The sequence below is a fragment of the Hemitrygon akajei genome, chromosome 20, assembly GCF_048418815.1.
Source record: "Hemitrygon akajei chromosome 20, sHemAka1.3, whole genome shotgun sequence".
Taxonomy (NCBI): Eukaryota; Metazoa; Chordata; class Chondrichthyes; order Myliobatiformes; family Dasyatidae; genus Hemitrygon; species Hemitrygon akajei.
In genome coordinates, this window is record NC_133143.1 from 67232048 (window position 1) to 67248064 (window position 16017).

At 39.3% G+C, this 16017-nt stretch overlaps 1 protein-coding gene and 1 long non-coding RNA gene across 5 annotated transcripts in view; one reads left to right on the forward strand and one right to left on the reverse strand.

Annotated features, from left to right (window-relative positions):
* The window catches only part of top2b (DNA topoisomerase II beta), an 85826-nt gene extending 78731 nt beyond the window's left edge, over window positions 1-7095 (forward strand). For 2 of the 4 annotated variants that reach the window (XM_073024538.1, XM_073024541.1), the window contains 3 exons: window positions 1272-1499; window positions 4935-5026; window positions 6592-7095. In XM_073024538.1, the coding sequence (XP_072880639.1) occupies window positions 1272-1499; window positions 4935-5026; window positions 6592-6768 (497 nt within the window). In that variant the 3' untranslated portion in view covers window positions 6769-7095. The remainder of the gene's footprint in view (window positions 1-1271; window positions 1500-4934; window positions 5027-6591) is intronic. The other 2 variants (XM_073024540.1, XM_073024539.1) reach the window with 2 other exon arrangements.
* LOC140713892 (uncharacterized) overlaps window positions 1-16017 on the reverse strand; it is a 36108-nt gene that overhangs the window by 3001 nt on the left and 17090 nt on the right. The window contains exon 2 of the long non-coding RNA XR_012095761.1: window positions 3876-4118. This is a non-coding gene — a long non-coding RNA (uncharacterized lncRNA). The remainder of the gene's footprint in view (window positions 1-3875; window positions 4119-16017) is intronic.

Below are 16017 nucleotides of genomic sequence, written 5' to 3' on the forward strand. Positions count from 1 at the left end.
TTTTTACTGATTAGAGGACTAGATGAGGCTATGTGGCCTCCTGCTAGTCTGGGTTTTGTTTTGCTGGTCTTTTCACAAAATTATTTGAAACTTAAAACACTAGGAATCTGACTAGCTGATAATTCATTGAGAATCTGCAGTACTTAAGATAGTCTTTTGATTTATACATTTAACTGGGTTTCAGGTGTCCTTTTAAGTGTATGTATAATATCACTTTAAAGATGATGAGGCAAGTTGTTGCTAATAGTTTAACAACTTGAGGTAAAGAGTATACGGTAAACTACAAGTTTTTATAAATCAGTGGTTTAAAAATGACTGCTTTATAAATCACTTGTGTGATTTAATTCACTGCCACCTGGAAGTTTAGTTTGTGTGTTTACCTATTGACTTTAGAATTTATCTCTACAGATACAGCTGAACTTGCAATGTATTTAATGAGTTTGTCTTCGGATGTCCTCGTTGTTGCTCTGACACTATTAAATTTCTACAACTGGATTCAGTAATTCCACATCTTTTCTTAGACTGAAATCACACTAACCCACGAAGCAGTCCTGGATGTTCAGCAGAAATCCATTTTTCCTCTGCCATCTGCCAATCTACTTTTGTTAATAATGGGTGACATTCAAATTCCATCTGTTGTGTCCCTATATATTTTTACCATGTTAATATTTTTCCTTTGTTTTGAAATCTGAACTACATAACCATCTGCCAGAAATTCTATCTGTATGCTTTGCTTTGGAGACAATTAGTTGCATCATCATTTTTCTGTATTCTGCCATAGTCTACATCATACAAATATAACATTTATAGAAGCTGCATTGTGGTGGACAGGATGGCTCTACAACAAAAGTCAAATCTGTCCAATGGCATCACCGGCACCAGTCTACTTGTCATCAAGGATATATGCAGAAAGATGCTGGTAAAGAGTCAGTAACATCATGAAGGATCCCACCCACTCATGGACTGTTCATCTCCCTCCCATCTGGGAAGAAGCAAAGTAGCATCCACACCAGGACCACCACACTTTCCCCAAGCTGTAAGGCCAATCCATCTACTAACCTACCCCTCCATACCACCACTACTTTATAATTTCCCGTCAATCACCTTATATACTGACACTCCTGTGTCTAGTGTCACTTTACGGACATACAAATCAATTTGTGTATATAAGCTATCTTATGTATGTTTATTTATGGTGTTATTTTGTGCTTGTGTACGGGAAATGACATGAAACAATCTTGAATAACTCAAGTCTTCCGAATCCCATTCAGCAGTGAAAAAACCACCCAACACTGATGGTACATCCAAGCCCAAACGACCACCTAAAGCTAAGAAATCAGACCCTATGGATTCTGACTCTGATTTGGGCAGCGGCTTGCCCAAAAAAGCAACAGTGAAACGGAAGCTTCCACCCAAACCGAAGAAAGCAGATCGCTCAGACTCCGATTCTGAATCAGACTTGGACTTTGGCATGCCAAAAAAAGCAGGAGGTACAAAAGGTATCTTAAAACATACCAACTACCTTATTTTTGAATTATCTTAAAATAATCTTTCTGACACTTTAGTATTTGTACTTAGTCATAGAATTACACAACATAGGCACAGACCCATTGGTCCAATTCATGTTGCCCTTGATGCTGATCTATGCTAATCCCTTTTCTCTGCATTAGGCCCATATCCCTCTACTCACTGCCAATCCAAAATTTATTTGGAATTGTATCTACCTCCACAGCTTTCTCTGGCAGCTCAATCCACATAATCATTACCATAAGGAAAAGGAGCAGAAATAGACCATTTGGCTCGTTGAGTCTGATCTGCCATTTCACCATGGCTGATCCAAATTTCCTCTGGGCCCCAATCTCCTGCCTTCTCCCCGTATACCTTTATGTCCTGACCAATCAAGAATCTATCAACCTCTGCCTTAAATATATATAAAGGCTTGGCCACCACGGCCTCCTATGACAAAGAATTCCCCTCTATTCTGAGGGTGTGCTCTCTGGTCCTAGACTATCCAACATAGGAAACATCATCTCCACATCCACTCTATCAAGGCCTTTCAACATTCGATAGGTTTCAGTGAGGTCACTCCTCATTCCTCTGAATTCTTGTGAATACAGGCCCAGAGCTATCAGACACTCTTCATGTGACAAGCTATTCAATCCTAGAATCATTTTCATGATCCTCCTTTGAACCCTCTCCAGTATCTGCACATATTTTCTAAGATAAGCTGCCCAAACCTGCTCACAATACTCCGAGAGGCCTCACCAGTGCTTTATAAAGTTTCAACATATTATCTTTGCTTTTATATTCTAGTCCTCTTGAAATGAGTGCTAACATTGCATTTGCCTTCCTCACACAGACTCAACCAGCAAATTAACTTGTAGGGAATCCTGCACAAGGACTCCCAAGTCCCTTTGCACTTCAGGTTTTTGTATTTTCTCTCCATTTATAAAATAGTCAACCTTTTTTTCTATCAAAGTGTACAACCATAGATTTCCCGACACTGTATTCCACCTACCATTTCTTTGCCCATTCTCCTAATACGTCTAAGTCCTCCTGTAGCCTTCTTCCTCAACACTACCTGTCCCTCCACCTATCTTTGAATCACCTGCAAACTCTCCGACAAAGCCATCAATTACATCATCCAAATTATTGACATATAAATAACGTTAAAAAAAAAATCAGTCTCAACACAGACCCCTGTGGAACACCACTAATCACTGGCAGCCAGCCAGAAAAGGCTCTCTTTATCCCACTCTTTGCCTCCTGCCAATCAACCACTGCTTTATCCATGCTAGAATCTTTCTTGTAATACAACAGGGTCGTAGCTTGTTAAGCAGCCTTGTGTGGTACCTTGTCAAAGTCCTTTTGAAAATCCAAGTACACAACATCAAGCAATTCTCTTGTCTATCCTGCTTGTTACTTCTTCAAAGAATTCCAACAGATTAGTCAAACAAGATTTTTCTTTGAGGAAACCATGCTGACTACGGCCTATTTTATCACGAGTCTTCAAGTACCTTGAAACTCCATCCTTACTGATCGACTCCAACATCTTCCTAACCCTGAGGTCAGACTAATAGGCGTATAGTTTCCTTTCTTCTGCCTCCCTCCCTTCTTGTGAAGAGTGGAGTGACATTTGCAATTTTCCCAGTCTTCTGGAACCATTCCAGAGTCTAGTGACTCTTGAATGATCATTACTAATGCCTCCACAATCTCTTCAGCCACCTTTCAGAACTCTGAAATGTACAACATCTGGTCCAGGTGACTTACCTACCTTCAGACCTTTCAGGTTCCCAAGAATCTTCTCTCTAGTTATGGTAACTTCACATACTTCATGCCCCGACACCTGGAACTTCCACCATACTGCTAGTGATTTCCACAGCAAAGACCGATACAAAAAACTTACTCAGTTCTCTGCTATTTTGTTGTCCCCCATTAATACCTCTCTGGCATTGCTTTCCAGTGGTCTGATAACCACTCTTCCCTCTCTTTTACACTTTATGTACCTGAAGATCCTTTGGTATCCCTCTTTACTATTACTGGCTAGCTTACTTTTGAATTCCATCTTTACCTTTTGTATGTTTTTAAAAGCTTCCCAGTTTGCCAATTTCCCACAAATCTTTGTTCTATTATATGCCCTCTCTTTGGCTTTTACATTGGCTTTGACTTCTCTTGTTAGTCACCTCCAGTGCGGAAAATAACTGCTCTTATGCCCAATTCCTAGGTATATGAAGGCAACCATTTCAAACACTTTTGTAACCCTGTCTACCCTGTCATCATTGTCAAGAAGCTATGAACTTGCATCCCAACATTCCTGAAGGCCCTGCCATTTACTGTATTTTCCTGTTAGTAATTCAACATCCCAAAATACATACCTCATACTTTTCTGGATCTCCATATGTGATTTTTTCATCCCATTTCATCCACGTCTTTTGATCCATACAGTGGTAACAGCCTTCCATTCAGAAAAGCACCCCTAAAGCACTATCATCTGCCTGCTATTGGCAAGCCAAACTTGGGTTCCATGTGCCCTAGCCCATAGGACCAGGAAAAGATTTGCTGAAGTCCATGTAAACCATATGTACTATTTTGCCTTCACCAATAATCTTCGTTGCTTCCTTGAAAAAACAAAACATAGAAGTAAATTTACTATCAAAGTACATGTTACCATATACTGTCCTGAGATTCATTTTCTTGCAAGCATTTACAGGAAAAATACAATAGAATTTTTATGAAAAACTATACATAAGCAGATTGGGCACCATGGTAGCATAGTGGTTAGCATAGTACTCTTACAGCTTGGGGTGTCGGTGCTTGGAATTCAGTTCTGGCGTCCTCTGTAATCAGTTCGTATGTCCTTCCTGTGAGCATGTGGATTTCCTCTGGGTGCTTCAGTTCCCTCCCACATCCCAAAGACATACCGGTTAGTAGGCTAATTGGTCATTATAAATTGTCCCATGATTAGATAGCTGTGTTAAATAGCTGGACTGTGGGGCATGTTGGCTGACAAACAATGTGCAAAAGATGACAAATTGTACAAATAAAAATTAATGAGAATATGTGTAGTTAAAGAGCCTTTGAATCAATATTGACTGCAATTACCTTTGTGTAAGGGCTTCGATGGGGTGAAATTCATTTGAGTGCTTTTAATGTACAGTATGTAAGGGTTGGCGTTGCTGGGAGCTATTTTAGGAAATGAGGATGGACAAGTTGGTTGTGTGTGGAAGAGTCCTATTGAAACATCAACCATAGAATATTCAGTTCCAAGACAGTCTTGGAAAAAGAAAAGGAATTGTTCCAGACTTAAGGTCTCAAGCTCAGCACTTTGATTTCAAACCAGACTTTTTAAGAACGGCCACTCCCACTAGAGCTTGCCTTCCATTTAAAGTATATGCTGCTGATAGCAAAAATAAGATTGCCTTATCTTACATCAGGTAAAAGCCGTGGAAAGAAGAGAAAGCAATCTGGCTCAGAAGATGATGAATATTCTCCTTTGAAGAAGCCTATTAAGTCAGCAGCAAGCAGGGTTTGTACATTTTCTATTTTATTACAATTTTTTTACTTGTGTTTTTAAATTTATCAGTTTAACATAAAGCTCAAGAAAATCTAGCACTATGAAATGGGCATCAATAACAAGATCCAGAACTTGTTTGAAAATAAAAAATATAGTTACGTCAGCAATATCTGTTGTGGAATTTATATCAAGCAGTTGTTGGATAATCACCTTCTTCGATAAGAAATTATACATTCTGAAGGAATAAAACAGGCTAGTATCAGTCTAGTTGCATAAATTCAGGTGACTGGGCTTTTAACACTAACTTCTAATATCAAAAAGCTTCTTTGCCACCTACAAATAGCACATCACAAATGGCTGAAATACTTTCCACTTACAAGGATGCAGATATAACAATACTTAATTCAGGTGAAAACTGCTGCTTTATCACTGCCTCAGTTAATGACTGAAAACAGTTCCATCAAAATATTCCAGTAATGAATAAATATTAAGTCCATCTGCTTGGATCAGACTCCACTGTGACAGCTCTTTAATAATTAATTGAGTACATTTTAAATATTTTAGTGTGTGCAATTAAGTAAGCTAACTTTTTTAAAAAGTATTTATAGATGCCCCTCAAAATTTGTTCCAGGTACGCTTTCATTTTGTTAGTTTATTAGTATATTAGTTGAACTTATTTTTTGGGGTTTGGTTGTCTATTGTGTGGAACTAGTAAAAAAAAACAAAAACAATTCTTTTTGATTGAAATAATTATAACATTTCAGTTCAAAATATAATCTTACATGACTTCACATGGCAAGATTTGAAGTTAGGTAATAATGCATTCTTATCATTCCATATCAGGAAGATGTCATTGATTTATTCATGTAGCTACTACCTGTTGAATGATCATCTTTTGAAATCTATAAAATAGCATTTTACAATTTGCACACTTTGACCAAGTATGTATTCTTGTTTTGGTCTTATATTTCACTAACACAAAGCTCTTTGCAAGTGTAGAAGTCTTGTTCACCCAAGCCAACTGTTCTCAGGACGGACCTGTTTGTAACTTCCACTAAAGTTCTAAGGTTATGACACAATACGATTGGTTCTTCAGTATTGCCAGAAATAACAATTCATAATTAAAGATTGGGGGAAGAGATGAGCAAAATGTCATTCTGTACTGTAGACTGCCTATATATTCAGTATCTGGAATTATGCATTTGAAGAATTAGAAAAAAACAATATACTGTGGAAAATAAAGGAAATTAAAATTCAGGAGTAGCAGAAGACCCTATTTATGGGTTTTCAAATTAGCATTTAAAAATTTATTTTAAAAATAAGGCTTCCACAAAAAAAGTTGGTCAAAATTTTTATCATCCTTCCATAATAACATGTGTTTTAATTGCCTAGAGCAGAGGTTCCCAACATTTTTTATATTAGGGACCTCTAGCTTAGAGCATTAAACAGCCATATATTATTTACTTTAAATATAGTAAGAGTAATCTGTACAACATACACTCAGACATTGTGTTCAATGATATTAACATTAAATTAGAAACATGTAGCACAAAATAACCCATTTCTGATTATCCTAGAAATCTAAAAAGTCATCATATAATGCTGATGGTGAAAATGATTTTGAGACTGTGGATGGAATTCGATCAAGCACACACTCTGATGCATCTCAGTCAAGGCAGGGCCGAGCCAAGAAAGAGGTGAAATATTTTATAGAATCAGATGAAGATGATTACAACGATGATATGTATGATTAACTGTTTAAAAGGATAATTCCAGAAAAATAATGTATCTTGTGTCTCTTTATTTTTATCTCTTCTATCTAATTCTTTTGTACATTTTGGCTCGTTTTTTGTGAAATTGTACCTGTTTTTATTGTGTGTAGATGTTCTTAACATTTTATCATGCATTCATGCAATTTTACTCACTTTTTTACTTATAATAAGATTCATGTCTGTTTTGAGTAGCCTGGTAGAAACGTGATAGATTGCTGAAAGCACACATTTTAACTGTTTGAGTGAAAAAAAATTGAAAATATGAATGCATTTTTTTTAAATGATCTTGAATAAACTTTTAGAAACAGACATTTTGTGCCGTGATTTCTGATACGTAAATAACTGGCATCTGAACATATAAAGCAGTTACAGTGCTAATGGAGGTTATAGGGATTTATAAACTTGGAACATAATCTCTACTTTTGCATTCACTGCCTTGACTAATGAAGGTCAGTGTCCTATATGTCTTCCTGTGTTGCCAGTTTTAAAGATCTTATGTATATGCTCTTGGAAGACTTTCTTCCTCAATTCTATTCAAGACCCTACCATTCATGCTGTAAGTGTTAGCTTCATCAGTGTTCTCAAGATGCATCAACTCACATTTCTCTGGATTAAACTGCATCTGCTATTTTTCAGGTCTTTCAGCAAAAAAAAAACTCACTGCAGTTTAAGACTATCTTCCACACTACTGTCAATCTTTCTTGCTTATCAGCAAACTCACTGATCTTGCCTCGTACATCCATGTCCAAATCATTCAAGTACATAAAGAAACAAAGGTCCTGGCACCAATGCTTGTGGGACATTACTCATAGACATCCAATTACAAAAAGAACACTTTTACTATCAGTTTCTGTCCTCTAACACCAAGCCAATTTTGTATTCAACTTGCTGTGGATCCCACCTTGATATAGATCCCACATGGCCATCTTTAGGAACTGCTTCTCATGAGGAACTTCATCAAAGCTTTACTGACGTCCATGTAAATCACAGCTACTACTCTGCCTTCATCACCTCTTTGGAAAATTTAAATTGGTCAGGTAGGATCTGCTCACTTAGGCTGTCTCTGATTAGTTTTGCCTTTCCAAGTAATCGTTAATTTTTTCCCAGCATTTTCCTTACCTCTTACATTTGGCTGACATTTTTATACTTACCAAGCTCTTCCCTGTTGCCTTTCTTGAAAAATGGGATCATGTTTGCTGTCCTCCAGTCATCTGGTACCTCACTAGTGCCCAGCATAGATCTGGAAATCTCAGCAAGAGCTCCATGAATCTCTTCCCTTGCTCTTGAAGCAGCCTGGGATAAATCCCATCAAGCCATGAGGATTTATCCACCTTTATGGCTGTAAGACCTGCTCTAGACTATATTTATTTAGAGATACAGAACAGTCCCTTCAGGCCCAATGAGCCACACCATCCAGCAACCCACCTGTTTAACCCTAGCCTAATCGCAGGACAATTTACAATGACTAATTAACCTTCTAACCAGTAAATCTTGGACTGTGGGAGGAAACTCACGTGGTCAAGGGGAAGATGCAGAATTGAACTTTGAACTCCACGCCCCAATCTGTAATAGCGTTGTGCTAACTGCTGTACTTTTATCATTCCCTTCACTGATTCTCCAATTGCAAAACCTGTCCTTTGTAAATACTAAAAAGTGTTCACCCAGGACCTTGACTATACTTTCTGGCTCTGTACATAGGTTGCCCATATTGTTCATAATGGGCATTATATTTTCCTATTTTTGCCCTCAACTATAGAGAAAGTGTTAGGATAACCTTAATTCTGATTGCCATTTATTTGTCATGGTCCTCTTTGCTCTTCTAATTTCTTTTTTAAGGGTACCCTAACACTTTTTTAAAAAATCATCATGATAGGCCACAGCAATCATTTGCTCCTTATACAGATTATATGCTTCAAGTTCGTCATCTGACTGTACATATATACAACCAAGTGAAACAACATTCCTTCTTAGCAACACACACAAAATGCTGGAGGAACTCAGCAGGCCAGGCAGCATCTATGAAAATTAATAAGCAGTCTACATTTCAGGCCGAGACCCTTTATCAGGACTTTTTCCTTTTATCTCTTTATCTAATGCTCAATATCCCTTGGCAATCAAGATTGGAGCAGCATGGTAGTGTAGCAATTAGCACATCACTTTGCAGCACCCACGACGGGGGTTCAATACCCACTCAAAATGCTGGTGGGACGCAGGCCAGGTAGTATCCATAGGAAGAAGTATAGTCGACGTCTCGGCCGAAATGTCGACTGTAATTCTTCCTATGGATGCTGCCTGGCCTGCCGCGTTCCACCAGCATTTTGTGTGTGTTGCTTGAATTTCCAGCATCTGCAGATTTCCTCGTGTTTGAGTTTTTAAATTCAATACCCACTGCTGTCTGTAAGGAGTTCGTACTTTTTCCCTATGACCCCGTGGTGCTCTGGTTTCCTCCCACATTCCAAAGACCTATGGATTAGTAGGTTTATTGATCACATGGGTGTAATTGGGTGGTGTAGGCTCATTGGGCCTGACGAACCTGGTGCTGTGCTGTATCTCTGTCAAATTCCTTATGTTTGTTATCCTTATTTTTTCACCCTTGCAGGAACATGTTGGCCTTGAACTCTTTCGATTGCTCTATAAATGTTTTCCACTGTGCTGGTGTAGACTGCCCTTCATGTAGATGCTCCCAATCCATTTTTGCCAGGCCCTTTCTTCTGTTAATGAAATCAACCTTATCTCAATTTAGGACATTAATTACTGTCCCTATCCTTTTCCATAACCACTTTTTATAGTTATGGTCACTATCTCCAATATATCTAATCAACCATTGTAGTAAGCCCCCTTCACACTTCCCCCCCCCCAATCAGCTCAGTCACTGCTCTGCACTGTAACACTTTAAACTACTTTTTATAATAATGTTTATATTGTAAATATTGGTATTTATGCACATTTTATTCCAAAGCTGTACCTTTTTATACAATTATTTCTGTATAATTGTTGTTGTTCAACACAACAATTTTGTAACATATGCAAATATATGGCAAATAAAGTTGACCCCTGAATCCTTGAATATTCCCCGACTGACACTCCCTCCACTTGACCAAATACATTCCCTAAGACGAGATCCTGAGATTCTGCAGATTTTGAAAATCTTGAGCAACACACACACAAAGTGCTATAAGAACTTAGTAGGTCAAAACGTCCTCCAGGATTTAGTGTGTGTTGCTCTAGGTCCTGTAATGCTCCTTCCCTTGTTGGTATATTTATGCAATGTACTACTGCTGCAAAACAACAAATTTCATGACACATGTCAGGGATATTAAATCTGATTCTAATGCATACTGCATCAAAAAGCAGTCCTAGACACACTTCAATTCTGCCACTGCTGAGCTTTTAACACTAAGGAAGTCCCAAGTTGGTATTTGGGAAATTGGAACCCCCTGGTACAATAACCCTATTTTATTGCATCTTGCTGTGAAGTGGTTCCTTTTGGTAGGTCAAATATGATGGCAGAATATAGCATTAATAGTAAGACTCTTAGCAGTGTGGAAGATCAGAAGGATCTTGGGGTCCAAGTCCATAGGACATTCAAAGCTGCTGCACAGGTCGACTCTGTGGTTAAGAAGGCATATGGTGCATTGGCCTTCATCAACCATGTGATTGAGTTTAGGAGCCGAGAGGTAATGTTGCAGCTATATTGGACCCTGGTCAGACCCCACTTGGAGTACTGTGCTCAGTTCTGGTTACCTCACTACAGGAAGTATGTGGAAACCATAGAAAGGGTGCAGAGGATTTACAAGGATGGTGCCTGGATTGGGGAGCATGCCTTATGAGAATAGGTTGTGTGAACTCAGCCTTTTCTCCTTGGAGCGATGGAGGATGAGAGGTAACCTGATAGAAGTGTATAAGATGAGAGGCATTGATTGTGTGGATAGTCAGAGGCTTTTTCCCAGAACTGATATAGCACGAGAGGGCACAGTTTTAAGGTACTTGGAAGTAGATACAGAGGAAACGTCAGGTGTAATGGGGTAATTTTATAAAAAAAAAATGCAGAGTGGTGAGTGCATGGAATGGGCTGCCAGCGACATTGGTGGAGTCAGATACGATAGGGTCTTTTAAGAGACTCCTGGATAAGTACATGGAGCTTAGAAAAATAGAGGGCTGTGGGTAACCCTAGGTAATTTCCAAGGACATGTTTGGCACAGCTTTGTGGACTGAAGGGCCTGTATTGTGCTGTAGGTTTTCTTTTCCTGGTATCTGGCTACAGACAGTATTCTTGTAGAACAGTACCCTTCAGCCCTCAAAGTCTTACACTGAAGAGGATGCGGAATTAAACTAACTTCTATCCTACAAGATAAATGTAAATAAGATTGAAAGAGTGCAGAGAAAATTTACAAGGACATTGCCAGGACTTGAGAAGGAAAGGCTGAATAGGTTTGTAATTTATTCCCTAGAGGGTAGAAATTTGAGGGGAGATTTAATAGAGAGGTATAAATAGGGTAAATGCAAGCAGTGAGGTTGAGTGAGACTAGAACTAGAAGTCATGGTTTAAGGGTAAAATGTTTAAGGGGAACATGGGGGAGAGCTTCTTCACTCAAGGTAGAGAAAGTGTGGATGCAGATTTGAACATTTAAGATAAATTTGGATAGGTACATGGATGGGAAGGGTATGGAGGGTTGTGGTCTGGATGCAAGTCGATGGGACTGGGCAGATTAATGGTTGGCACAGCAGCATAAGCCAAAGAACCTGTTTCTGTGCTGTAATGCTCTAGGATTCCTCTGCCTCTTTATCCCTCCAGGTATTGCATATTTGTGTGTCTACCAAATTCTTAAGGATATACATTAAGCAGAAGTATAGATTATAGACAGGTACTCCAATGTGACTGACATAGCAGCAACTGATGACACAAAGATAGAAGTGTGACACCATAAGGGGTAGGAGCAGAATTAGGCTATTCGGCCCATTGAGTTGCTCAGTCATTTGGACATGGCTGATCTATTATCCCTCTCACCCCCATTCTTCTGGCTTCTCCCTGTAACCTTTGACACCCTGACTAATTGAGAACCTATCAACCTCCGCTTTGGCCTCCACAGCTGTCAGTGGCATTAATTCTGTGGACTCTCCACCCGCTGGCTAAAGAAATTCCTCCTCATTTCTGTTATAAAGGTACATCCTTGTATTCTTACATCTGACGTTATTATCAAGCAAACAACACAAAGATGTGGGTCTTGGAGGAGCTGCCTCTGAGAAGAGTTGGGATGGGGTGGGGAAGAAGAACTCTTTCAGGAGGCAAAACATTTGGCTTCAGAAAATATTTAACTCCCATCAAGAGTGATGGGAGTTAAAAGTAATTGAATGTGTATTTAGCACTTGGAGACATTCTCAGAGAAATAATAAAATGCCACATAAATTCAACTATATTCTTTCTAACATCCATAATCAAAGGAAATCCGTCCCTACTAAAACCATTATCTGTCATGATCCTTAAAAACCTGTTGAATATTCTAATAAGAAAACCCATTTAAAAGGCTCATGTTTGACACAGAGAAAGACAAAGGAGTGGGAGAATTACTTAAGCTAGATTAAGCCACAGTAAATAAAAGGTAAAAAATAGTATTACACAATATAGGAAATCAACATGATTCCATGAAAGAGATAACTATCTATAAAAGACATTGAAAAACAATAATATGTACAGAATTTATTTTAAATAGGAAATCAATCAGAAAATCAAGACAACACAATTTAGTTTTAACAATACTTGTACAAATTTCTTGTTATACACCTACTCTGATATGACCAATATGACCTATTCTTAGATGGTGTAGGATCCTGATGTTTTTGTGATCCAAAGGTTCTTTGGAAGTCAAGAATAAGACATAAAACTCACTGCTTACAATAATTTTATTAAGTGTTACATGAGTGGAAAATGAACAGAGAGAGCTGAGGGGACAGTGAAAGGCAGAATGAGGAAGTATGACACTTGATCTCCAATTAGGGATTGAGACCGGGAAGGTGACAGAAATTTGTATAGGTGAACACTTTTTAATGCCATTACTTACTTAACTGCCCAATACACAGCTGGCATTTTGGGCAGCAATGGAAGTCCTCCATCTCTGGGGTGTTCAGGGCTTCCTTCATCATGTTAGTTTTCAGTACAGGCAGTCACCAAGTTACAAACGTTCAACTTCCAGACAACTCATACTTACGAACAGAGGGAGGAGAACGCTGTCCGCCATTTTAAGCCGTTGCCATTAACACTGTGTTGAGTGTGTAACTTTATATTTGGCTTAAGTATTTATTAGCAAGATTCACCCTGAAGCCCCCCACCCCTTTTCCAGTCAGCACCACCCCACTTGTCCCATTTAACCTTTCTCAGTGCAGGTGGAGTTTAGGACCCAGAGCAGCATGAGATCCGCTGCCTGTGGCTGCTGCTGTATTTTTTTTATTAAGTGCGATCGTGAACAATAGCCAGATCAGAAGTGCTGATCAAGTCAACTAGTTCCTAAAGAGAACTCTGATAGGCCAATCAGACAGTTCACTGCTGCTCAGTGATAGAACATAAAATCAGCAGTTTTCTGTTCAATTGAAAATAAAGTGGAAATAACACCATCGGTCATTGGAAAAGCTTTAGGCTACAGTCGGTCAACGATCGAAACAATTTTAAAGGATACAGGTAAAGGATAAAGTGAGAATAACGGAGCATGTGAAAGGCCCTGCCCCGATGAAAGCTACAATTATTACTAAGCAACGCAGTGGTTTAATTATTGAAATACATACATTTAAGTGTTTTATATGCATAGAAAGGTAAAATATATACTATATACTAAGACAAACGTTTGACTAACTGATGCTAAATAATACTGGATATACTTGTTCAAACTTACGTACAAATCCAACTTAAAGATGGACTCAGGGATGGAACTCGTTTGTAACCCTGGGACTGCCTGTACTGTCGATCCCGCACATCCTGGGTAGAGACTCAGATCTAAAAGGATTCTTCATTGCTGTTTCCGTAACAATGTTGTTTTATCAGTTAGGGTTAGCCCTGAGCTGAACCTCCGAACCTAGAGGACGGGTGCACCACTCTTAGTCTATCCTCTACCCTTTGACCTGTTTGGTATGGGTGACCCTACCGACAGCCAAAGAATAAAGCCCTGACTCCAGCCAACATAGCTCTCTGGGTCATTGAGGCATGCAAGCCTCCGAACCATGACAAGGCTGTAGTGCTCTTGTAAGATAAGTTGCAAGGTAATTATGGAAAAGGATAGGTCTGGTCCTCGGGTTGAGATTCTAAATTGCAGAAAGGGCAATTTTGATGGTATCAGAAAGGATCTGTTAAGTGTCAGTTGAGACCTGCTGATTTCTGGCAAAGGTGTACGTGGTTAGTGGGAGGCCTTTAAAGTGAAATTTTGGGAGTACACAGTTTGTATGGTCTGAATAAAAGACCAGGATAACATGTTTAGGGAACTTTGGTTTTCGAAAGATAATTAAGCACCTGGTTAAGAAAAAGGAGGTGCATAGGTATAGGCAGGTAGGAACAAATGAGGTACTTGAGTATAAGAAATGCAAGAGAACACTTAAGGAGGAAATCAGGAGGGCTAAAACAAAGAGGCAAGGTTGCTCTAGCAGCAAGATTAAGGAAAATCTTACAGGTTTCTACAGATAAATTAAGAGTAAAGGTTAACAAGGAACAAAAATTGGTCCTCTGGATGCTCAGTGGTAATCTGTGCGTGGAGTGAGGATTTAAATGGACTTTTTGCATCTGTATTCGTTCAGGAGATAGACATTGTCTACAGAAATGAGGCAAAGCAGCAGCATGGCCATGGACCCTCTACAGATTACAGAGAAGGAGGTGTTTGTTGTCTTGTGGCAAATTAGGGTAGATGAATCCCCAGGGCCTGACAAGGTGTTCCCTTGGACCCTGTGGGAGGCTAGTGCAGAAATTGCAGGGTCCCTAGCAGAGATATTGAAACATCCTTTGCCATGGGTGAGGTGCCAGAGGATTGGAGGATAGCAAATATTGTTCCATTGTTTAAGAAAGGCTCTAATAATAAGCCAGAAAATTATAGGCCGACGAGCCTGACATCAGTAGTGGGAAAGATATTGGAAGATATTCCAAGGGACTGGATATAGAAAGTGACCCAATGGGTTTCTGTATGCTAAGACGTGTCTAACCAATCTTGGACTTTTTTGAGGAAGTTGATGAAGGCAAGGCAGTGGATGTTATCCATATGGACTTTAGCAAGGCCTTTAACAAGATTCCAAATGCAAGATTGGTCAAGAAGTTTCAGTTGTTTGTCAATCATGACGAATAGTAAACTGGATTAGACATTGGCTTTGCGGAAGAAACCAGAGATTGGTAGATGGTTGCCTCTCTGACTGCAGGCCTGTGACTAGTGGTGTGTCACAGTGATCGGTGCTGGGTCTGGTGTTGTTTCACATATATACCGATGATCTGGATGATAATGTAAAGTGGATCAGTAAATTTGTGGATCACACCAAGATTGGGGGTGTAGTGGACAGTGAGGAAGGCTAACAAAGCTTGCAGTGGGATCTGGATCAGATGGGAAAATGGGATGAAAAATGGTTGATAGAATTTAATGCAGACTAGTGTGAGGTGCTGCACTTTGGGAGGACCAACCAGGGTAAGATACTATGGAGTACGGTAGAACAGAGGGATCTGGGAATACAAGTCCATAATTCCTTGAAAGTGGTGTCACAAGTGGATAGGTTCGTAAAGATAGCTTTTGCACATTGGCCTTCATAAATCAATGTATTTAGTACAGGAGTTGGGATGTTATGTTTAAATTGTATAAAATGTACGAGGCCTAATTTGGAGTATTGTGTGCAGTTTTGGTCGTCTGCCTACAGGAAAGAGGTCACTAAGATTGAAAGAGTGCAGACAAAATTTATAAGGACATCGCCAGGACACAAGGACCTGCGATATAGGGAAAGGTTGAATAGATTAGGAATTTATTCCCTAGAACGTAGAAGAGTGAAAGAAGATTTGATAGAGGTATACACAGATATGAGGGGTATTAGTAGGGTAAATGCAAGCAGGCTTTTCCCACTGAGCTTGGGCGAGACTACAAGTAGAGGTCATGGGTTAAGGATGAATGATGAAATGTTTAAGGGGAACATGAGGTGGGAACTTTTTCACTCAGAGGGTGGTGAGAGTGCAGAGCGAACTGCCAGCACAAGTGATGGATGTGGGCTTGATTTCAACATTTA